The 24,915-nt window shown below is 42.6% G+C and overlaps 1 protein-coding gene across 4 annotated transcripts in view; it reads left to right on the forward strand.

Annotated features, from left to right (window-relative positions):
* The window catches only part of LOC147465519 (putative galacturonosyltransferase 10), a 39,815-nt gene extending 18,787 nt beyond the window's left edge, over window positions 1–21,028 (forward strand). For all 4 annotated transcript variants that reach the window (XM_086520490.1, XM_086520488.1, XM_086520493.1 and 1 more), the window contains one exon: window positions 18,792–21,028. In XM_086520490.1, the coding sequence (XP_086376616.1) occupies window positions 18,792–20,249 (1,458 nt within the window). In that variant the 3' untranslated portion in view covers window positions 20,250–21,028. The remainder of the gene's footprint in view (window positions 1–18,791) is intronic.
* The last annotated feature ends 3,887 nt before the right edge of the window (window positions 21,029–24,915 follow it).

The following is a 24,915-nucleotide window of genomic DNA, read 5'->3' on the forward strand; positions in this document are numbered from 1 at the left end:
CCTAGGCAGATTCGATCAAACACGATGAACCGATCTTGGCTCTCGAGCCTAGGTCCAAAGAACCCTTACAAGAAGCAACACGAGAGATCGCGCAAGACTACGAAGCACGAAAGTCGCTTTTTTTCCCGCGCAAGAGCGACAAGTATCTATTGTGGATTCGCCATACGAATTGTTGTCGCGTGTTTGCGTGTGTGTTTGCAGGTACTTCATCCGGAAGGAGAAGCGAGAAGGCTTCGGCCTACGCTTCGGAATTCCGTTATTGTCTGTGGAGTCTCGACTCCGAGTATAGACAGAAAAAGGATTGAGAGCTCGTCTCTCAGATTTCCCTTACGTGAAGGAACGACCATCGAGTCAGAGAACTAGAACGGAGGGGTTTTCTCTGGTTCTTGTGCTTGTAAAAAGATTCTCCCTAATAAAGAATTCTCTTTAAGGGGGGGGGACCAACCCATCTTCTGGTCCCCAGTACTGTTCCGATCTTCTCACTCTCTATCTCTCTCCCTTTATCTATTTCTCTCTATATACTCTGGCTTCGGTATTAAGTGATAAATTCTATTTATCCGAATGTATTTTATATTGTTATGCGTTGTTTGTGACAGTGGTATCAAAGCATGGTCTCCTCTCTTTTTCTGTAAAGGAGGACAACTCTGGGAAGATACGGGAAGAAGCCATGACAAGCCAAGAGAGAAGTAAGCAGGCGGAACCCTAAGCCCTGCAAGAAAAAGCTCGCAGAGTTGGAATTTTTTTTTTCTCTCTGCAAGAAGTTGACACAAGACTTGGGATTCTCTGAGAAGGCAACAAGAGCATGATGCTCAAGAACCTAGAGAATCCAAGGAGCGGAATGCTCGAGATACTTCAGAATCCAGAAAATATCCATGAACATCAATCCATAACCATAGCCAAGAAATCCCGTCATTCCGGGAAGGATATGAAGAAGGTCTTTAGACCTCAGAACACTCCGGTTAAGTTTGATACTTTTGACGGAAGGGAAGATGTCCCAAAAGCTAAAGCTTTCATTCGACAGTTTGAAGTTGCCTTTGCAAGTGGCAATTTCTGAAAAGCGTCGAAGGTGAGACATGTGACCAAACACTTCAAGGGGGATTGCAAGTACTTGGTGGTATACCAAAGCTTTGCAAGGAACTTACAACAAGACTTGGATTCAATTCAAGGCTGAATTTTTGGACAAATTTTTTTCCTCTACGCTTTGAGGCAGGCATTCAAGAAGATTGGGATTGTTTTGCCCAATAGGAACACGAGCGAGTCAAAGCAAGTAGTGGTTCACTCTTGCCAAGGTAGCTCCACTCTCGACCCTCTCTGAGGGAGGAAACATGAAGAAATTCAACGGAGGACTTTTGCCCGAATATTTTTAAACGCATCCGCAAGATACTTTGTAGCGGATGGTGGAGTCAGCAGTACAAGCTGAAAGTGTACACCTTAGTGTACATAGAATCCAATCCCTGTAGTGGGACGGGAACCATTGAACATAAAAAGTTTGGAGTAAGGGAATTCAATCTAAGTCTTGAGTTATGGAATAGAAGACCCTTGAACTTTAAGTGAGAGGGCATGTTTTTAATCAAAGTTACATCTTTGAGGAAATCATAAAGTGTATTATGCTTGTTTGCTCTTTTGCACGAGGTATGGTTGTGTCTAACTAGGACAATCACTCTCGAGTGTTTATGAGAGTAAGGTTGAGTCAGAACATTGTTTATACGATGAACTTCTTTGCTTAACCATTCGGAAGGTCCATGATTGATCTGGTATCCGGTAGTTCTCCAACAAATTACCTGCTATTGCGGGTAGGAAATTATGAAGAAACCATTCTGAGTTTTCAAGCAAAGAAAAGAAGCTTGAGTACTCTTTAAGCCCACACCCCCTACCCGGTAAGGGAAGATATGGTAGTGCTTTTTGCACAAGTGAATGAACACTCTCTTTACGTGGGAAGGAACAAGCGACGACTACGGCCTGCGCTCGAGGAATCCAAGGATTGAAATCCTAGATTATTTGATGAGTGGGTTTTGCTCTAAGATCGAGCCAAGGGATCGTCAAGTTAAGCGTCTTCGCTCTAAGGATCTTACGAAGGGAAGGAAATTTCCCAGGTTCATCGAAACTCTAACACAGCTTAAGAATTATGTACATCTTTGAGTACATGGATAACACATGAAGATGCAGACCTATGCCAAGGAACTGGATGAGAGTTTGTTATACTCTCTTGAGCGCCTTTTTGCACGCAAGGATATTCCGACACGAGAATCTCTATTTGAGATGTGTTCGGTAGAAGGAATTTGAGTTTCTCTACGGAGAAGAGGTTTTCTTATGGTCGTTGATCATTGAGTACGCTATGTGCTTTTACCATTACAGTAGCAACTTTTGGTTGCGGTATATGTTTCTCCATGAGCAGGTCAAGTAGCATTTACATGCTGCTGGAATAAATTCGAACTATTATGTTCATAAGAATATAGTTCGCCAACCGATTCAAAATGGTAAGAATCAAAGAGGGTTCACTCTATCGTGAACGGGGTTTGAACGTACGTTCAGAAAATGCTATGGTTAGAATCCTATCTGCCTAAGATTTTGCAAGGCATCATTGATGCTCGCAAGGTGAATCATTTTTGATGATTTTGTAAGGAAGAGACTCTAATGGGCATATGGAAAACACTGCTGGTGGTATTAACTCGCAGGAGGAAAAGATTGGAAGGAAGTGCCGCTGTGCACAAAGAATCTTCGGATTGGAACCGTTCGCCTACATTGAATACCGGCCCGAAACAAGAACCTTCTTTAATGTTATCGCAAACTCTGTTTGTGAAAGAAAGACATCGAGCTTAATGCTCTATGACTTGGGCATTCCCTATGTGGGAGGACACAAGAGGTTTAATACCCTCTGGACTAACAACAAAGGATTATGCGCAAGGACAGATACCTAGATTGATTTCTAGGAAGATTATTCTTCTCGAATTTGAGAAGACGGAATCAAGTTAACAAAGTCTCGGATAAGGAAACTTTGGATCAGAACAATTGGCCTACCCAAAGCAAAGGCTCCGGAATAAGAACTTACTTTGGTAAGATGGCACACTTTGTCTGCCACAGGAAGATTCACATGAGCTTAATGCTCTCGACATGCCCTATGCGGGAGGACAGAAGAGGTTTAATATCCTCAGGACTAGTAGCAAGATTATGCGCAAGGACATAGACCTAAATTGATTTTTAGGAGGATTATTCTTCTCGAGATTGAGAAGGTGGAATTGAATTAACAGATTCTCGGAAAGACACGAATGACGAGTTCTTACATGGCTCGTAAGTTTGATGAATGGTGAAGGATATCCTCGAAGTACTAGAGGAAGGACATGAACTGGTAAGGTAAGTATTGAATTATGAAATTTTTGTTTAATTTACTTTTTAAGTTCTGTACTGAGAAAGGACCTGCTCAACTCACCATTGAGCAAGATTTGGAATTTTTTCGGCTTCTCCCCGGCAGTTCAGTTGGACCTCTACAGTTGAGGACAACTGTTTATAAGTGAGAGGGATGTTGCTAAATTGGCTTTATCTGACATAAAAAATTCTAAATGAATTATTGGATTTATAAGTGAGAGGGTTTTCTCGCTTGGAACACCAGGAAAAATAATTCTAAATGAATTATTGGAATTTTAAGTGAGAGGGTTTTTCTCACCGGAGACATCCAAGTACAGAGTATTCCTAGTGCGTCATTGAAAGTAATGACGGGAGCACTGAGAATGGGAATATCTGTAAGGCCACCAGGAACGGGTACTTCAGATGCGTCACATCGGATGGGTGATAGGGAGCATCGGAAAGAAGTATATGACCATCCGAGAACGGACATCTCTGATGCATCATAGGATGGGTGACATAGAGCATCGTGAAGGGGATTGTACCGTAAGTTCGGTAGAGAAGGACTAGGTGATGGGTATTCCTGATGCGTCACAAGGTGGGTGACGGGTGTATCGGAAAGGGCATATCCATAGTCGAGAGGAAATCCGAACTGGAAAAGAGGAATACGCGTAAAGACGCAAGCACAAGAACAAAGATGGGTTCTGAGAAGCCTTTCTTAAAAAACGGAAAATTTTAACGAGTTTTTCGGGAAGAGCAAACGCTTTCCCGCGAAGAATCTATGTCTGCATTGCATTTGTGCATGTGGTTGCATCCAGGGACGCCTGGGAAGTGTTGTGAAAAGCATTGTTTTAAACTTATAAGGTTTTATTGAGTTTTTGGGCAGGTTCAATTTAAAATATGCCGGCCGTCCACTTAATAAGTGGGCAGCCACTTAGAAAATAAAGCAACAAAACCAGCCAGTGAATTCTCTCCCCCTATTTCGGGTAGAACAAAAAAAAAAAAAACAGCCGCGATCTCTATGCGAGTAGCTATACGTGCCGTGGTCAAGGAGCTATAAAAGCACCACATGCCCTCACTGAAAAAGAGTTACCAACGCAAGCAAGAGAAGACTCTCCCGCCAGAAGACACGAGAGATCGCGCGAGACTACGAAGCACGAAAGTCACTTTTTTTCCCGCGCAAGAGCGACAGGTATTTATTGTGGATTCGCCATACGAATTGTTGTCGCGTTTGCGTGTGTGTTTGCAAGTACTTCATCGCGAAGGAGAAGCGAGAAGGCTTCGGCCTACGCTTCGGAATTCCGGGAACGGAATTCGGAAATTGTCTGTGGAGTCTCGACTTCGAGTACAGACGGAAAAAGGATTGAGAGCTCGTCTCTCGGATTTCCCTTACGGGAAGGAACGACCATCGAGTCAGAGAATTAGAACGGAGGGGTTTTCTCTGGTTCTTGTGCTTGTAAAAAGATTCTCCCTGATAAAGAATTCTCTTTAAGGGGGGGGACCAACCCATCTTCTGGTCCCCAGTACTGTGTCGATCTTCTCACTCTCTATCTCTCTCCCTTTATCTATTTCTCTCTATATACTCTGGCTTCAGTATTAAGTGATAAATTCTATTTATCCGAATGTATTTTATATTGTTATGCGCTTCCGTTTGTGATAGGAAGCACTTTGTGTTCGAATGATTTGTCAGCACGCATTGTACGAGTGTTTCATTCGTGTTCGTTTCCTATGTTTTAGTTAGCGTCTTTATGTGATCCCTTTTCCTAGGCATGACATATTGTATGTTGAGCACGTTTCGCTCGTGAATGAGCACGGATGTATGCGGATTTCTCATGAAAAGCTGAAAAATATGCATTCAAGGGAGTCACATTCCATGTCTCTTCCTTGGCACGACGCAGTTGTAGAACGAACACAAGAAAGTATGAGCACCAAACATGGGCATTTCCGTTGTGATTTGCCACAGTTGATTAATTTAGATCATAAAGATAAGATTCGATCTCCTTGTTTGCGTGTGTGTGGTGAACGGTTTGGCACTCCGTCTCTTTGTTCATCTACATTGCATGCACGGTCTTTGAGGAAGACGAGCTTTTCCACTCACTTTACATGGAATAGGTATGTTCATGTTTCTGTGTTGGAAGTGGTTTCAAAAAGAAGCATGACTCTAGACGAAGATGAAGCATCGAAGGAGCCACAAAAGACTTTCTGTCGCTTTCGGCGCGGCCCAAAGAAGCAAGCGTTGCAGACCTTTATGAAGTTTAAGTACCGCACGACCCACACATTAGAGTGGGTCGGTGAAGAGTCCCTTCCAGGATTCCGGATGCTATTGGCGATCTCCCTCGACGCCATAGAGTTCGGTACCAGTACCTCACTTTGAAAAGGAGGGGATGTCATGTGACACATCCAACCCTATGTGTTCGTGGACAAGCTACAGCATGACCAGGGTTCAGTTCAGTTAAGTTAGTCTAGAATAGGAAGTGATCTGACACTTTTGTGAGTCTGTTCGCAGACCGTGCATGACCAGTCACTTAGATTAGATGCATATCCTCTGGTTGCACACAGCATGACCATTAGATTTCCATCAGAACCCATCAGGAGCATTTTTATAGTGCATAGACCTATTTCCCTATTTTTGACATTTTTCACTTATTATTTTTAAGCGACTTTTGTTGGAAAGTAGGTAGGGCAATTTTGCTAAGTTTGTATATAAGCAAACCTAGCGCTAGTACTTTCTGGCAGAAGAGGCAGCATCGCTCAACAGGCACCTTCTTAGCAAGACCCCCAACAACATGGCCTAGTGTTTTTTGCAAGAACAGATCAGCCTTGGCGATTTTGCATTACAGAGGAGCTTCGGCATTAACAGACACAACAAAACCACTTCACGACAACAGATCAGCCCTAGCGTTAGTGGATATTACCCAGTAGCAGATTTTCAGCCCTAGCGTTTTTGCATCTGTAGACACTTCAGCGTTTTTGCAGATCTTCGCGACGGAATCTCCACAACCATCAGTTTTCAGCAGTTAGCTCTCGCAGAAGAAGTCTCGAACCTCGCAGATCTCACCTTCCCGCAGTAGATCCTCGCCGCAAGGTCAGATCCCGCAAAGTTCGCAGATTCAGCCCGGAAATGCAGATTTCAGCATCTGTGTGTTCAGCACGTCGTCGTCGTATCGTCGTCATCGACATCGTCACCGACATAGAGTCAGAATTCAGCAGATAAAGATTTGCAAATTTCAGCCCTTAGCATTTTCAGATTTCAGCCCGTCTTGTCGTCGTCCTCATCGTCGTTGACATCGTCGGCAAGTCCAAGCATTGTAGACATTTGTGCAATCATAAGTAGACCGCTCTCGCCATAGAGAGTGGGGCCTTCGGAGGAGGGTTTGACAACATTCTGGTGTCGTATTCTTCTCTCTCTATCTCTCAATTTCAGCACCTTCATTCACAGTGTCCATTCACTTTGTTTGTGTCCAATGCACTCTCTCATTAAAGAACGGAAGGCTCTCCCTTCCATAAGTAAAAGGAACCTTGAGCACAGTTCGGAGCACTCATCTTGAGCAAAGTTCAACATTCACTTCTGCTACACCTTACAAAACAACTTTGCCATAAGATATGTTTTAATCGTCTTCTTTACAGGATTAAAATGAGCTTGCTTATTAAACCTGTCTATAACAATCCGTATGCCATCATGCTTACCCTGTCTTCGGAAGATAAAAGATAAAGTCCATAGCAATACTCTCCCATGGTCAATCTGGAATCGACAAAGGTAGCAGGCTACAGTAGTCCTCGTGTTTTATGTATGTTATACTTACTTTTGGGCATACCCAACATATACGCACAAAAGTGTCCACATCTGCCTTGAGTTGAAGCCAAAAGAAGTAAGTATCTATCGCTTTTCATGTAGTCTCAATTCCACAATGTCGTGAAAAAGGTGGATTATACGTTCAATCAACACTTTTGAAGTTGTTGAACGTGTGACACACAACTTGGTTGTCTTTTTAAAGAAAGGTTCTTTGAGAGCATAATGTGAACAGCCTCACCATCCTGTAAGCTGTCATAATTGCTTAGAAAATCGAGATCTATAGCATATATTTGTCGCATGTCATCCAAATTATGATTAAAAATAGCAATGATTGCTGAAATTTGTGATTTGCGAGATAAAACATAGGCAACCACATTCTTCTCCTCCTCTACGTAAACAATCTTAAAAATGAAAGACAAAAGATTTGCCTATCTCATCTGTTTGTCCGATAGCTTTGGTTGTGACAAGAAGTATCTCAAAATATGATGATCAATATGAATTATGAAATTAGCTACAAGAAGGTAATGTTTCCAAGTAGGTAATGCATGAAAATTCAGCCCTAGTTTGCCCACGTTCCTGATGGTCAATCGTGATGAAAAGTATATGGGCGCATGTGCAATCTCTTGTATTATCATCCTGGAGAGTTAGATAACTTTAGGTGCGGTGAAATGTGAATACAACGTAAAATCAACATTTCAATCATATATGTTGGTGAATCACAACAATTCAAGCACATCCATGTTATCCATATCATTGATGTTGTTCTCCTCTTCATATTTGCATGAAGTTGACTCTGAAGCCATCGCACTCTTCTAAAGTGGGAAAGATCGGATTGTTAGAGAGAGAGAGAGAGAGAGAGAGAGAGAGAGAGGAAGCCAGAGTTCCTTCCCTAGAAGCGTTGGCTCTCAAGATGAGCGCCCCCAAAGAGTATTCCTTTTGTATTGCAAAAGATGGCCAATACAAGTTGTTGTAACAAGTGCTCAAGACCTTCTTGATCTTTACAAGTGCTCAAGCCTCAAAGCCTTGATCTTCTTCACAAATGATAGATTCCTCCAGGTCCGCACAAATCTTGACGGGTTTTGGTTTGTCCTGTTTCTCAAGATTTACTTCTTGGATCAAAGAGAGGTCACTCAAAAATTGATGCTGCATTCTTCTTCCTTACATGCTCTCGAAGGAGTCTTTATATAGGTATTGGCCTATCCTTTTGAGTGTCTCTGACCTTTGGCTTTTCATTTGTCCGATCTTTGGCTTTTCGATTATCCAGTCCCTTGGCTTATAAAAAAAAGGGCTGATTTGTGTTATGCGCCTCACTTCTAGGGTTGATTTGTGACAAGTTCTCTTTGGTAGATCAATGCATTGGTGCACGATTGCAGTCTCTAGTCGTGGTTGTAACTAGGAATTATGATTACAAAAAGGACCGAAAGGGGTGCTTAACTTAGGGGCCAATGCTTTTGGGAGTGGAACTTCGCCACTCCTTGTCTCCTGTTTATAGTATGATATTTCTCTCTCAAGTGGTTGTTTCAGTTCAATTTAGTGACTCTATTGCCTTGCTAGTGGCTTGCCGGTTACGCTCTCTCTCTCTCTCTCTCTCTCTCTCTCTCTCTCTCTCTCTAGTCAAGACTCTAGTGAGGCATGGAGGCTTTTCAATGAGCACTCTCCATCGCCAGCCATCACTTCCACAGAGACATGGGGGGAATATGCTACATCTCTCTATATAGCATCGGGGCAGCCACCTTTGCCTGACCCTCCAGAGGCATACCCAGAAACATGTACTTTCTTTACTACTGAGAGGGTAAGGAAATCCATTGACAGGATGAAGACAAGAAGAGCACATGATCATGATGGTTTGGTAACAGAGCATTTCATCCATGCCAAAGATATGCTTGCAGAGCCTCTTGCTATGATGTTTAATATGTCCACGACTGTGCCTATCGTCAAGTCGGGAGATCCTATGCTTCTCGGGAATTACCGCACCATCATGGTTGGTCACACTCTGGTTAGGCTATATGCATCAATTCTTGAGCATGAGTTGAGTGGATGGGTAGAGAGAGAGGGCATACGGGCAGCAGGTCAGGCAGGGTTCAGGAGACGTTTCTCCACTCTTGACCAAATTTTGACACTCGGAGCCATTATTGAGGAGGATAGACACCATGGCAGGAGGATATATTGTAGCTTTGTGGATTTCCGCAAAGCCTTTGATACAGTGCCACAAGCCAGACTCATACGCAGATTGCAGGACTGGGGGGTGCCCACAGAGCTGATTTGGGGGATCTTAGCTTTATACAGGACAGTGGTAGGACAGATACGCAGTACTCAGGGCATGTCCGACATGGTTCACTCCACCATTGGGGTGAAGCAGGGCTGTCCCCTATCTCCGACGCTCTTTGGGATATACGCAGATTGTTGCAGGACATGGGGGTGTTCATAGAGCTGATTTGGGGGATCTTTGCTTTATACAGGACAGTGGTAGGACAGGTACGCACTACTTAGGGCATGTCCGGCATGGTTCACTCCACCATTGGGGTGAAGCAGGGCTATCCCCTATCTCCGAGGCTCTTTGGGATATGTGTAGATGAGTTTTTAGATTATGTACAGTCAGAGGGTGATAGAGTTGCTCATCTTCCAGGGACATGGATTCTGTTGCTATTATCTGTTGATGATATTATGCTGATCTCAGATTCTCGAGAGGGGATGCAACGTCATTTGAATGCACTGCATGTATTTGCACGGGACAGTGGATTGTCTGTGAACCTTGGTAAGACCAAGGTAATGGTGTTTAACACTACGACGCATTGGGTAAGGGGGCGGTTTTCAGTGGTCCAATATTTTCCCTGAGACGTGCAACAGATACGCGATTGACTAGAGTCTATGCAGCATTGGGGAGACTTAAGAGGATATGTTCGCAGGTTCAGTTACAGGAACCTCGGGCAAAGCTTTGGCTCTTTGACACTTTGTGTCACAAAAATACGGAAGCGTAAACTGACGTTTAATTGCACTTCAAATACTCAAGAGAATTAGAGAGAGAGAGAAAGCTTGACACTTCATTGGGGACCAGAAGATGGGCTGGTCCCCCCCCATAAAGAGAATATCTTTATTACTAAGGGAGAATCTTTACAAGCACGGGAACGGGGCGAAAGCCCGTCCCTATTCTTTCTTGGCCTTTTTCTGCTTCTGACTGAGAGAGTAGAAGAACTGCTCTCTGACTACTGAGAGGATCTATCCTTTTCTGCGAGATTTTGGGAAGCTCTCGTAGGGGAGAGTCTACCTTCCACAAAACTCATCGGAAGCTCTCACGAATGAGGGTCTATCTTCCGCTAACTGTGCCACTTTGGACGTAATCATTCCTGCAATTAACCAACCACAGAAACATGCAAAACACACACACACACACACACACACATACGCTTGCTGTAATTTTCTGCACATAACCAGAAATTGTTACCTGAGCGTGTTCCAATGCCAAATTGGAGGTCCTTTTCGCGATGGAAATGCTCCAAACTTGGTGTATGTGTAGAGTAGGTAGTGGGGAATGAGATTCTATTAAGACTTTGCTGAAATTCACCCTAATACAAGTGATTTGGGGCTGAAAACAGGAATTTGCAGCAACTAGACAAGGGAGAAAGAGAGTTTTCTACTACTTTACGCGATGAAACTTCTCCCAAAGCTGCAAGCAACCATGAGAGGCCTTGTTCTAGGTGATGGGTGCTCAGAGCCTCCACATACACCACAAGGTGCTGCTCTCAAGCTTCAATGGAGAGCTTCACTGCGTAGAGGATGGTCAACTTGGAGGGGGTAGTGCACTGCCAACCTGGCAAGAGGGGGAGGGGCTGCTCTCTTATAGCCTCCCAGAAGAGGGGGCGCTAGCATGAAGAGAGGGAGTGAGGGAGAGAGAGAGAGATTGCATGGGAAAGTGTGCCAAGTGGCACACTTACTTTAAAACTTAAAAACGATTCAACTTTTGACTTTAAAAATCCTTTGCTAGTTAGTGAAATGTGCAATTAAGTGCACAACTGCACACATAGATGCAACAAATGAAAATGTTAGCTGCTTCCTAGCGCATCACCGTAACAGCACTGCTCTGGCATTACCTGTTCGCACTTGTCCTGCCATTTGGTCCAGCGTAGACAATTTAAAATAATTTAATTGACTTATCATAAGGCCGTAAAATAATTCAGGTCTTAGGATTATTGTTGTTCTAAGGACCCCATCTCATTCCTGTGCTTGCACTAGCGCGCGTAATTTTTCTGAGCCTGAAATCTGAGGCTACTATCTACCCCTTCATTGAAGACCTGATTTCCCAATCGCTAGGGCTTCAGGTATTTTCTGCTAGGGTCTCCCTGAGGTGCACTGGCCCAAACTTGGGCGCACCTGAGGCCCCATAACTGCTAAATCTATTCTGATGTGCACACAACTAATTAGATAATTCTTTTCTCGTAAATAAATTAATTATTTACAAAGTCTGAGATAGTTACATCCCTCTTGGTTCTAAACAGTTGACCTCAACTGTAGAGCGTCAACATAACTATGCAAGATGTGTGGGTAGTCCTTAAGATCGGACTCAGTCATCCACTTTGCATCTAAAGGAGTGTAATTCTTGAACTTGACTAAATAGTTTCGATGTAGACTCCCCGACTTGAGTTGTCTCTTCGAGTGGTGTATTATCTGTTCAGGTTGAAGGATTTCCTCAGTCTCTTCGACTTCTGGAGGATCTTCTTGTACTTCTGGAGGATCTTCTTGTACTGGCGCCACTGGAGGAGGTCCAACATATGGTCGAAGGAGACTGACATGAAAAGCATTATGGATGCGCCAGTTAGAAGGCAAATCCAATCGGAAAGTCACGTCATTGACTTTATCTGTAATTTTGAAAGGGCCGTAAAATCTATGGGAAAGTTTGACAACTTTCCCTTTGCCGACCCGCTTTTTCAATCTAGCTTTCTCAAACCGAAGCAGGACATATTGTCCTTTTTCAAGATTGAGATTTCTTCTGTGTTGACTGCTTTTCTCTTCTGTTGCTCTTGAGTACGAAGAATCGCTTGCTTTACTTGTTGATGGGCAATATCAATATTGCGCACAAATTCATATGCGGCGAAGATGTTTTCTTTGGTCACCATAATAGGAAGTAAGAGTGGCTTCCCATAAATAATTTCGAAGGGAGCTTTACCAGTTGAGGAATGTATGGTATTATTATACGCAAACTCAACTATTGGTAAGTACTGTTCCCATTCGGATTGTCGTTCCGAAACATAGCACTTGAGGAGATCTAAAACAGTGGCATTAGCGATTTTGCCTTGACCATCTGTTTGAGGATGATAAGCTGATGAAAAATCAAGCTTAGTTCTCAAGTTTTCGAACAATGCCTGCCAAAATAGACTAGTCATGCGGGGATCTCTATCGCTGACAATATCTTTGGCAATCCATGGTGTTTAAAAATCTGAGCTAGAAATATTCTAGCCACGTGATCAGCTTTGATCGTCTTCTTTACTGGAAGAAAATGTGCTCGCTTACTGAATGCGTCTACTATAGTCCAGATTGCATCATTTCCATTCTTGGATCTAGGAAGATCCGTAATAAAATCCATGGCAATACTTTCCCATGGCGTGTTAGGCAAAGGGAGCGGCTTAAGCTTGCCATAAACTTTATGTCTGTCATATTTTACTTTTTGGCAGACTAAACACTCACGTACATGTTTTTCAATGTCCGCACGGAGTGTTGGCCAAAAGAAATACCTTTCAAGGGCACTAGTGGTGGAAGCAATTCCCCGATGGCCGGTATGAGGAGAATTATGTGCTTCATCCATCACCTTCTGTCGTAAGGGCTGAGCTATGCATATTGCTTGTTGACGATAGAGCGTATTATCCCTAATGGAATAAGGTGGCCTTGAGTGACCAGCTTGAAGATCTGCCCAAATTGTGGCGAAGTTTGGATCTTGAGGATACATCTCGCTGAGAGATTCTAGTTCCTCATGATAAATTGTTGTTAGTGCATTGATCTTTGGACGCCTGGAGAGAGCATCTGCAGATTTGATGATAACCGCTCTTCAAGTCTATACGACCAAAAACATTTGCTCCTTGTTAACTTTTCAAGAATGTCGTCAATCCTAGGGATTGGAAATCGATTCTTGATTGTGATCTTGTTTAGAGATCTATAGTCTATGCACGTGCGGAATGTGCCATCCTTTTTCTGTACTAGCAAGACAGGTGAACAATATGGAGAAGTACTAGGCCTTATTAAGCCCTTCTCCAAAAGTTCGTTAACCTGCTCGAGAATTTCCTCTTGCTGCATTAGACTAACTCGATAAGGGGACTAATTTGGAGGAGAACTTCCTGGGATCAAATCAATTGTATGATCCTCAGGTCGCGAAGGTGGGAGTTCATTTGGAAGTTCATCTGCAAAACAATCTTTATAACTTTCTAATAGCTTAAGTCTTTTTTGCTCTAAAGAGGAAGAAAGTTGTGAAACAGACACATCTCTCTCTCTTGCAAAAATCAAGTACGCTGAAACACACTACTGAGAGGATCTATCCTCTTCTGCAAGATTTTGGGAAGCTCTCGTAGGGGAGAGTCTACCTTCCACAAAACTCATCGGAAGCTCTCACGAATGAGGGTCTATCTTCCGCTAACTGTGCCACTTTGGACGTAATCATTCTTGCAATCAACCAACCACAGAAACATGCAAAACACACACACACACACGCTTGCTGTAATTTTCTGCACATAACCAGAAATTGTTACCTGAGCGTGTTCCAATGCCAAATTGGAGGTCCTTTTCGTGATGGAAATGCTCCAAACTTGGTGTATGTGTAGAGTAGGTAGTGGGGAATGAGATTCCATTAAGACTTTGTTGAAATTCACCCTAATACAAGTGATTAGGGGCTGAAAACAGGGAATTTGCAGCAACTAGACAAGGGAGAAAGAGAGTTTTCTACTACTTTATGCGATGAAACTTCTCCCAAAGCTGCAAGTAACCATGAGAGGCCTTGTTCTAGGTGACGGGTGCTCAGAGCCTCCACATACACCGCAAGGTGCTGCTCTCAAGCTTCAATGGAGAGCTTCACTGCGTAGAGGATGGTCAACTTGGGGGGGGGGGGGGGTAGTGTACTGCCAACCTGGCAAGAGGGGGAGGGGCTGTTCTCTTATAGCCTCCCAGAAGAGGGGGCGCTAGCATGAAGAGAGGGAGTGAGGGGGAGGGAGAGAGATTGCATGGGAAAGTGTGCCAAGTCGCACACTTACTTTAAAACTTAAAACCCATTCAACTTTTGACTTTAAAAATCCTTTGCTAGTTAGTGAAATGTGCAATTAAGTACACAACTGCACACATAGATGCAACAAATGAAAATGTTAGCTGCTTCCTAGCGCATCGTCGACCAGCACTGCTCTGGCATTACCTGTTCGCACTTGTCCGGCCATTTGGTCCAGCGTAGACAATTTAAAATAATTTAATTGACTTATCATAAGGCCGTAAAATAATTCAGGCCTTAGGATTATTGTTGTTCTAAGGACCCCATCTCATTCCTGTGCTTGTACTAGCGCGTATTTTTTCTGAGCCTGAAATCTGAGGCTACTATCTACCCCTTCATTGAAGACCCGATTTCTCAATCGCTAGGGCTTAAGGGTATTTTCTGCTAGGGTCTCCCTGAGGTGCACTGGCCCAAACTTGGGCGCACCTGAGGCCCCAAAACTGCTAAATCTATTCTGATGTGCACACAACTAATTAGATAATTCTTTTCTCGTAAATAAATTAATTATTTACAAAGTCTGACATAGTTACACTTTGGTCACTTCGGCCATGTTGTATGGAGTGGAGATATGGGGCTCCTCGGTTGATCATCATAGCAGAGTGAGCAGTACTCATGGATGGAGATGTATGGAGAGGCCCTTGGTGTCTATGATTTCTCGGATGATTAGGGCCAAGGCCTCAATACCACATGACATTTTTAGGACGGAGCTCACTGCTCCTCCATTGGTAGTGGAGGCACTCACTCGATCAGTTTCATTTATGCATAGCACCTAGGCTCTCCCTAGAGACAGATATGCTCGATTAGCACTAGATAGAGTCTTCGCGACAACTGGCATTACAGGGAGATAGATCATGCTGGTATGCAGAGATGGCATCTTGGTTTCAGTTACATGGCTTTAGTATGGATGGGCTACCCCCATTTCAATACTCTTTGGATGCACCCTCCATCTCCCTCACTAGGGCAGAGATTACCAGGCTCATCAGACAGGACTTGATTCAGCTGGATACGAAGAGGACATGGATACAACCTACACATGAGTAGGGTAGAAAGATGACTTTCTATAGAGAGGATCTTCTCTAGCTCATGGAGGATGGTTTTGTGATCAGGCCAGGATACATGGATACTCATCTATCCCACGGGATACTCATACGCTGTGCTATTGGTCAGATATGCACATCCTCAGATCAGCTAGAGATCGAGACAGACAGATTTAGAGGAGTACCCGTTGAGTCCAAGATTTGTCACGTGTGCCAGATAGAGTCCGAGACAGAGCTACATCACATATGTCACTGCCTAGTATACTATGAGATAGAGGCCGCTCTCACTGTCTATTTAGAGAGGGTTTTGGACCACTTTCTAGAGTCATGAGATACCAGGATCAGAGATGCCTCGGATTATACTAATTGGAGATTTGCAAACACAGAGAGGACCTCTTGAAGAGGGGTACAATGAGAGAGATCCAGCGACAGTGGAATATTACAGATTTCTTTGAGTTCGAGCAACCCCCACAACATAGCAGCACCAGAGGCATACTGCTTGATCGGGCGATAGAGTTGGGGCGGTCCCGTCGCCCACGGATGAGGGGGCTCTCTCGACATCGACGTAGATTGCGATAGAGAATCCATACCATACTAGCGCAACATAGGAGCCGTCCTGACAGAGTGCCTACCTTGGAGGACATTCAACCTATATAGCCTTTTGGATACTGATGTATATGTATATGATGCCGCTAATGTTAGAGAGCTCCATTGTATCAGCTCACCCTTTGTATTCCCTTTGTATCAGATTTCACCCCACCCCTACCCACTATTTTCTTTTCAATTCTTAGTACTTTTTGTACCCAGACCTGGTATTATATTCACCACATGTAACCTTTTGGTCTTATAGGTCATTTTGGCCTTTTGAAGATGTTAATATTACATTTCATTTCATCTCTCTCTCTCTCTCTCTCTCTCTCTCTCTCTCTCTCTCTCTCTCTCTCTCTCTCTCTCTCTCCCCCCTGCCCGCACTCAGTCTCATGCGTTTGAGCATCTCAAGGAAAAGCGTACTACAAGACCTATTCGGTGATACCAGATCCTTAGAAGTCTTTTGAAATACATTGTGATGCATATGGTAGCCTTTTGGGAGTCCAAAGTAGTATTACAGTAGGATGGGCATGTGGTTGCCTATGAGAGTAGGTTGCTCACCAAGGTAGAGATAGTAGTATAGATTTACGAAAATGAATATTTTGGCCCCCATGCATTCTTTGCATTATATACTTGGGGCTAATATTACTGTTCATACAGATCACTAGAGCTTGAAGTACTTTCTTAATCAAGCTAAGTTGTCCAATAAATAGATAGAATGAGAAAATTTATTTTTTGTTCCTGTTTCAGATTTGCTCATGTGTAGCGAAAGAAAGAATGTGCAAGTTACAAGTAAGAACTTGCAAGTTACAAGTATGAGCCATCGCTGCTATTTGAGTTTAAGGATATGAGAGTTTAACATGCTACAGATCCTGATTTTGAGGGTGTGTTTGATATGCCTCACAATGAAGAGACAATCCCTTTTTTCAAAATGGAGAGATAGTCTCTGGTTCTCTGTCAAGGATGATGTTCGGATGAGGCGTTACAGGTTGTGTGTTACACAGAGGATGACTAGTTTGTTTTGGTGAGCTCTTTGTGAGAATCCGGGAAGTACTCTCGAGTTCTCTTCATCCAATTCCTTAGGCAGATTGTCAGTCTGTGATCACAGATTGTTGAACTGTTATGTTGGATTTCCAGGTGGGCAGAGTGCGGCAGTTTCACCGAGAAACCGACCCCTTGGCCAAACTTATTAATAAATCATTTAATGATTTACCAAGAAACTTACCCCCTGGCCAAACTTATTAATAAATCATTTAATGATTTAATTTGTTGGGTTGGTGGATAGTTTACCCCACCTCGACCTATAGGAGTTTATAACCAGTAAACTTGGCCTATATGGTATAACGAGAGAGCCAGCACTTTCTCTGAGATGGTCTAGTGCTAGCAAAGGAGAAATCAGCCCTAGCGTTTTTTCTCCCTTTAGCACCAGCGTTTGTGGCAGAGCATCACCAGCGTGTGCAGATTTCAGCCCTAGCGTACTCTAAGCCTGCAGATCAGCCAGCGTGTTCAGTTTTCAGCCCTTCCATTGCCGGAAGTGCGCAGGATTTGCCATTGCTAGCCTCTTTGTTGCAGTCCAGTACTTCGGCAGCCCATCGAGCCTCTCCTCGGCCATTCCCTCGATGTCATCGAGTGCTCCATTGCTGTCCATCATCGCCATCATCAAGATCTGTGTTTTCAGCCCTTCATTCCTCTCACATCAGGGGAGCAATTTAGCCCCATATCTACCCCTTGGTGGCCATCCGCAGTCCCACATTGAGAAGGATTCGAAGGTGCATCAAATCAGCCCCGGAGGTGCCTCATCTTGAGGAGTTACCGTAGCGATAGTCATCATTCGAGTCAATAGAGTCTGCACTTGAGGTATTGCATGTCTGTACATTCCATTTACGCAATCAAAAGCAAATACCATATGAGCAACAATGTGGAAGTCAACCCTTGAGAGGGTTGGTTGGGACCCTGTCGGGTGTCATTCTCCTTTTCTCTCTCTCTCTCTCGCTCTCTCTCTCGCTCTCTCTCTCTGTCCCTCTACACATCTCTATGGCACTCTCTCATTCCCTCTCTTCAGGGAAAGGTAAAAAGAACCATCATTCGGGCTAAAAGGAATCACTACCGCAAGGAAAGAAAGGAAAGGATCGTGGAAGTGTAAAACCTACATCTTCACCATTTCAATTCCGCTAAACCTGACATCGTCTCTTAAGAGTTCCTCAATGTGCAAGAGTAATAAAAGCCTTTGCTCAAAGGGACTATCTCACCCTCTTACAGGTTTGCCATGATGGCAACCTTGTGTTGATTAGTGTTTGCGTTCTGCCACGCTGGAGCAGACTGTTCATATTGGTGGATCCTGCCTTTCCTCGAATGGGAGGAGTCCATTCTCAAAACACATCCAAAACACAAGATACAGGAATCAAGGGGGCTAAGATTAGCGAGGTTGCCATTGCTTTGATACCAAACCAATGCGCAACAGATGTAAGAACAACTCAACAGGTTAAGCCCATCATAGTGTCACGTGAAAGTCACATACTTAACAACTGAGAGGATTTTAAAGAATTAGGGAGGCAGGGTTTTAATTCTGCTTTGCAAGTGTGTGGCCTTTGGCTTAATAAACATGAGCCCAAACAGTGTGCCTCTTTCATAGGATTTAGGCCATACATATCAACTTCTTGGTGCAATTATTAGTATGCTCAGATCTTTTATATCTAATTTCATTGCAATATGAACTTCATATATGGTGAAGGGTGCATACATTTCGCTATTTTTCTGTAGTAGTAACATGTACTAAATTATGTCATTAGAGGTGCAGGTTGTCAAGGAGGTTTCAGCTGTAAGAGCAAGTGCAGATGCATTGAACTTGACAGAGGAGATGCTCAGTGCAAGTTCTGTAACTAGGCAGCTTGGGGATCAGATGACTTTGGCGAAGTCATATGTTGTGATGGCAAAGGAGTACAACAATCTTGAATTTGCATGGGAGCTTAGTGTACAAATACGTGCTTGTCAGGAACTTCTGTCCAAATCAGCAACAAGAGGCTATCCATTAACTCTACAGGAGGCTGAACCTGTGATGCGAGAGCTTGCATCACTGCTATATCAGGCAAAGGAGCTACATTTTGACAGTGCAACAATGATCATGAAACTCAAAGCTCAAATTCAAGGGTTAGAGGAGAGAATTAATGCAGCTACCCTACAGAGCACCACTTTTGGTCAGCTTGCAGCTGAGGCTGTTCCGAAGGGTTTGTATTGCTTGGGAAGCAGGTTAACAATGGAATGGGCCACAGATCCAGACCTTAGGAATCGGGTGGCAAGGCAAACTCATTCTCCTAAACTCACAGACAACAGTCTCTATCATTTCTGTATTTTCTCAGACAATGTGTTGGCAACGTCCGTAGTCGTCAATTCTACAGTTCTGAATGCAGAGCACCCTGAGAAGCACGTGTTTCATGTGGTCACCGACAAAGTGAACTTTGGGGCAATGCAGGCATGGTTTGGAATGAATGACTACAAAGGGGCAACTGTGGAAGTGAAAGATATTGACAGCTTCACGTGGCTGAATGCTTCATATGTGCCAGTGATGAAGCAGCTACAGGATGCAGAAACTCAGAGTTATTACTTCAAGGGAGCTCAGGATCCCAAGAGTGCAGTGAAATTCCGGAATCCAAAGTATTTGTCGATGCTGAATCATCTCCGCTTTTACATTCCAGAAGTTTATCCTGCCTTGAAAAAGGTTGTTTTTCTTGACGATGATGTTGTGGTTCAAAAGGAGTTAACAGAGTTGTTTTCTTTGAATCTGCATGGTAACGTCATTGGTGCCGTGGAGACTTGTTTGGAAACTTTTCACAGGTATCACAAGTATCTGAATTTTTCGCATCCCAAGATCAGGGCAAACTTTGACCCTGATGCCTGTGGCTGGGCCTTCGGGATGAATGTTTTCGACCTGGTAGCCTGGAGGAAGGTCAACGTCACCAGCAGGTACCATTACTGGCAAGAACAGAATGTGGATAGAACTCTATGGAAGCTTGGCACATTACCTCCAGGTCTTTTGACATTCTATGGCTTGACAGAGCCGCTGGACCGTGAATGGCATATATTGGGCTTAGGTTATGATCCTAATGTCGATCCACAGGTCATTGAATCGGGGGCTGTTGTGCACTATAATGGAAACATGAAGCCATGGTTAAAGTTAGCAATGAGCAGCTACAAGCCTTTATGGGAGAAATATGTGAACTATCATCATCCTTTCGTGCAGCAATGCAATGTGCATTGAGTCGACCTTTTTGCTCTATGGCTTTTGTTTGGCCTTCTGTGGATATTCTGCAGGCATATGTCGGAATCTTTATATCCATGACTTAGGCTCAGAATTCTGGCAGCAACACCGATTTTGAAGGTGCTGGCTATGTGCATAATTTATTCCGGACTACGGATAAATGAGTTAATTGGTTGCATGAGTGATTTGACCATGCCATATGGCTGCAAAACGCTCTGCTTTTTGGGTGGAGGGTTTGGGAGTACAGGTTGACCATCTTTATGCAAGTTTGTCACCACCAGCTGTGGCTATTATTTCACCAGCAGGCTTTCCAGATCCTGAGAAATGCGGCTGATTTTTATGCTTTTAAAAGCTCTGTGTTTGGAAGGTGCACCAGATCTGGGAGTTATATCTCAACATGGTCCTGTTTGCACAAAATCTTGCAAATTTTTTGCTTCAATTGATGACAGGCACATCAACAATTTGTGCTTGTGGCTCATCAAGGGATGAAGAAGAATGTCTCATATGCAGTTAGCTCAGATAGCGACATTCAAGGCTATGTGAAAAGGCCCGTACATTTTATGCAGCAGTAATCAGATTGTACCTTTTTTGGACATTAGCAGAAGGAAACAAGTATGCAAGCTGTGTTGGCGGTGTAAGGATATTCTCTGTATGCTGACACTGACAGCTCAGTTCTAGACAACAAGATTCATCATTGTGAGGCATCGATTGATTGCCTCAGTTTTGACATTTTTTGATGCTATCATGGTTACGAAAATTGAATTGGTGTTTGCAATTGCTGCTGGTGTGCATTAAATTTCCATGGAAAGTTGAATGTTATGTCTTCCTCTTGTTCAACATATGCTACAATGCCGTTGCATTGAAAGAAATTAGTTTGGTATTCTCATGACTGGTAGTGAGTTCTTGCTACCTTTCATTTGTGGCTTGAATTGCTCTTTTTCCCAAATCATAGGCACCTACTACTACTGGCAGCTTCGTAATCTTATGAGTCCTCCACGGTGGCATTGTCTCACATACAATTTACCTCGCAAGCAAAAATGCGCTACATGTCGCATGTCCAGCAACTGAAAATTGAATTCTGATGGAAGTGCGATAGAGCATGCGTCCTGACCATCCCACCTTCAAGCACCTGTTGTCCATCGATCAAAGCTCATTAAAAACAATTTAACATCTCCGTCCTTTGTTTGGGGGGAGCCGGCAGTGGGTCCCCCCCCCCCCGCCCCAAGGGAGGTGGCAGGCGCAAAGTTCATTGAATGTTTTTAAAGTTGACGGATCGACGTCAATTGCAGCTCGACAGGTTGGCGCATGTGGCAAGAATTATGTCTTGAAGGCTTTGCACGCTCAGGGACTTCAGTTCGATTCTACACCATCCCGTTTACGGGGTAAGGTTCTTATTAGCGGGAGCGATGAGATTTTGTAGGAATTTTCAAAATGTGTATTGCATACTACTGGCTCTCCGTTAAAAAAAAAAATTCCAATAGTTCATAGATTCCTTTCCTCCTCGCCCCTTTCTTGCCCGCTTGTGCGTCGCCCTTGCACCTCGCTTGCCTCTGGTGCACTTGAAACGCTGCTATATCCTTGTGGAGCCTCTCCTCTGTAGCATCGTTCGGAAGCCGAGCCGCCTATTTCTCTAGAACCCTCACCTCGCCCTTTTACCTCCATGGCGTGCGTGCGCACGTGCGCGTGCACACACACACACAGAGACTATTCTCACCCCGTCTTTGAGAGAGAGAGAGAGAGAGAGAGAGAGAGAGAGAACTGATGTTCTGGCGGCCTCGCTTACAGTTCCCCAGCTTACCCATGCGAATTGATGTTCTGGCGGCACGAACTTTTGGCGGTGGATTTTACTTAGCAAAGCTGCACAGGGCGAGAATCACCCTTGATTCTCCTTTTAATGTCCTTTAAAACAATTGAATCACCTACTAGTGTAGAAATGAATATAATAACGAAGCTATTAAATATTATTCTGGATAGGAGAGGTACGAGGGAGTATCGGTTTCTATGTTTGGACCATGCTTGAGGCTTGAGTTCTCAATCATTAAGGTAATCATGCGTATATGTTGCATGCAAAGCATTGTGTACGATGAAAAAAACCTTAAAAATCTCTAGAGTTTTTGAGGAGGAAACTCTTCTTTAAGGGAGAAGTAATGTGAGAAAGGGTCCAATGTTTGATTTGGGACAAAAAGTTAAGAGTTGCGGTAGGTGGTAAAGGTTTCAATTGTGTCTATTTGGGTTTGGCCGAGGTAAGATACGAGGGATGGAAGCAAGCAGAGAGAAGGAGAAAGTGCCCAATCTACAATGGAGGTTAAGTTCTAAGAAAATATTAAGGTTAGCTGCATCTGCTATTGCAAGGGTTGAGTTGGGAGATTGAGAGAACAAATGCCTAAACTATTCAATTTTCTTACACACACAACCATCAATCTCTCACCATCTCTCCCAAAATTCAAGTACACATAAGTAGACAAGGACACCACACACATACACATATAATAGACTTGATAGTTAGAACATGTAAGAGAAGGAGATGTAGACATAATCTTTACGCACACAGTTTAGTATAAGAGTTGAGAGAGGAGAATCCTGCACAAGAAAGACTTAAAATTCTAGTCTCCAAACTTTACGGCACCTCTGGTAGAGTTGAAACCTATTTTAAGTGCCAAGTATTTGAGGCCGCTCTTTACACTTTAGTCCATGACTAGTGGCTATCACCTATTGTATGACTTTTTATCAAGAGTTCTCACTAGATATATACAATGAAACCGATGTAAATTTTGTAGTCCTTAGATCCAAAAGAATAAAAAGTAGAAAAAATTATAGAAAAAAAATTGAAAAACCCAAGCAACCAATGCCAAACTAATCAAGTAACTTTATTCAAAAAACTCATGTGATGAGGTCTTAAAAGATGAGATACTAGGGCCTCGCTGTATAACAAATCATTGTAATTTGCATTGATTTTTTAAAGATTTCCAGCTTTTCAAACATTAAAAAAGCATTTACTAGTACCTATCGACCTCCAATAAATTATAATATCTCCCTTTCTTCATGCTTTTTATGTAAATCAAATCTATATTGTGTCCTTTTCTATCATTGCCCTTATTAGTTATTTTATTGGGGTAGACTTCTATAGACCTGATTTATTTAAGGAATGGGACTTTTTGACACTTTTATGGTCGAGTTTGACTTTATTCTTTTTACATGGGAATTTTCTTTTCCTGAAACTAAATCACGTGTGTTAAACATAGATATCACACAGATGAACACCTAAGTATATCATTTGACATTAAGCTTGATTTTGATCTTTGTGGTTTTCCATTATTCTTCACATATGTTAAACTATTTGTTATTTCAAATAATAATTAAAAACCAACAATGCTTAACGTACAAGCTCCTATGGATTCAAAGCTCGATTGTGTATAAATTACCTTTAGCTAAAGACCTCATTCATTCGAAATCTATTAAATTAGTGGAACTACCTCTAGAGACTGTAGATTTGAGCAGACAAAAAGACCAACATTAGATTTGATTAAACTTAGCAATGTTGTGGCATCCTATTCTTGGTATCTCTTAGATGAATTACTTTTAATCCTTTCTCTTTTTATAGCAAGGTGTGTATACTATTTGGTACACAGTCACTGAAAAAAGGTGTTTATACTATTTGGTACACAGTCACTGAAAAAAGATGTGTATACTATTTGGTATACTGTATACTGTTTGGTATACAGTCATTAAAAAAAGGAAAAGATGGGGACGATGAATCTAACAAGAATGGGTTACATGAAACACAAGGTATAATCAATTTTTGGATTAGCCTTGGTGCATCGTTCGACAAAAACCTCTTTTTGAAAGGTTTTTTGGCCTTTTCTTCCTCTTTGGGTATTAAAATGAGGCAAGTAGACAATCATTTTTTAGATTTTTGGACGCAATGAAAGTGACAAAAGTTTTAAATTCTACCACTGCTTGATAGTTTTGGGATTGTTTTGATTTTATTGATGAGAAAAGCAATGTTGAATGAGCAAAATCCACCTCATGAAAAAGACACTCACATTGAATAGAAAGATGATCATTTTCAAGGACTGTTAGATTATTGAATGAGTGGGTGATGCTTTTTCATATTCTTGTTAATATTGACCTTTTTTTTTGCGTAACATTGACCCTTCTCTCATTAGAGGAGCTCTTTTTTCTCGCTCTTCTAAATGGCCCTCCAAAAAACCTCAGAAATATCCAAACGTGACTGAATAGCTTCATTTTTTTTGGGCTCTATATATTCCCTTTTTTGATACAATGTGTCCCGAATATTCAATTTCAGATTGAAAAAATGAGCTCTTTTTAAGATTTAGGTATAGATGGTTCTATGAAAGAAGGTCAAACACACGTGTTAAATGTTCTATATGTTCTTGCTCAGATTTACTAAACACCAGAATATTATCAAAAAATCACAACGACAAAATCTTGATGGTCAATGAAAAGTCTATTCATCATACGAGTGAAGGTGGCTAGTGTATTTATTAGACCAAATGGCATGACAATTAATTCATTGTGTTCTGAATGTACCTTATAAACAATTCCTTAAATATTTTGACTTAGTGGTATCCCGATTTAAGGTCAATTTTCTTGGAAAGGCTTCCTCATTTCAGTTTTTCTAACAGATCATTAACTCTAGGAATAT

The sequence above is a fragment of the Adiantum capillus-veneris genome, chromosome 1 (assembly GCF_014529385.1).
Source record: "Adiantum capillus-veneris isolate H3 chromosome 1, ASM1452938v2, whole genome shotgun sequence".
NCBI lineage: Eukaryota > Viridiplantae > Streptophyta > Polypodiopsida > Polypodiales > Pteridaceae > Adiantum > Adiantum capillus-veneris.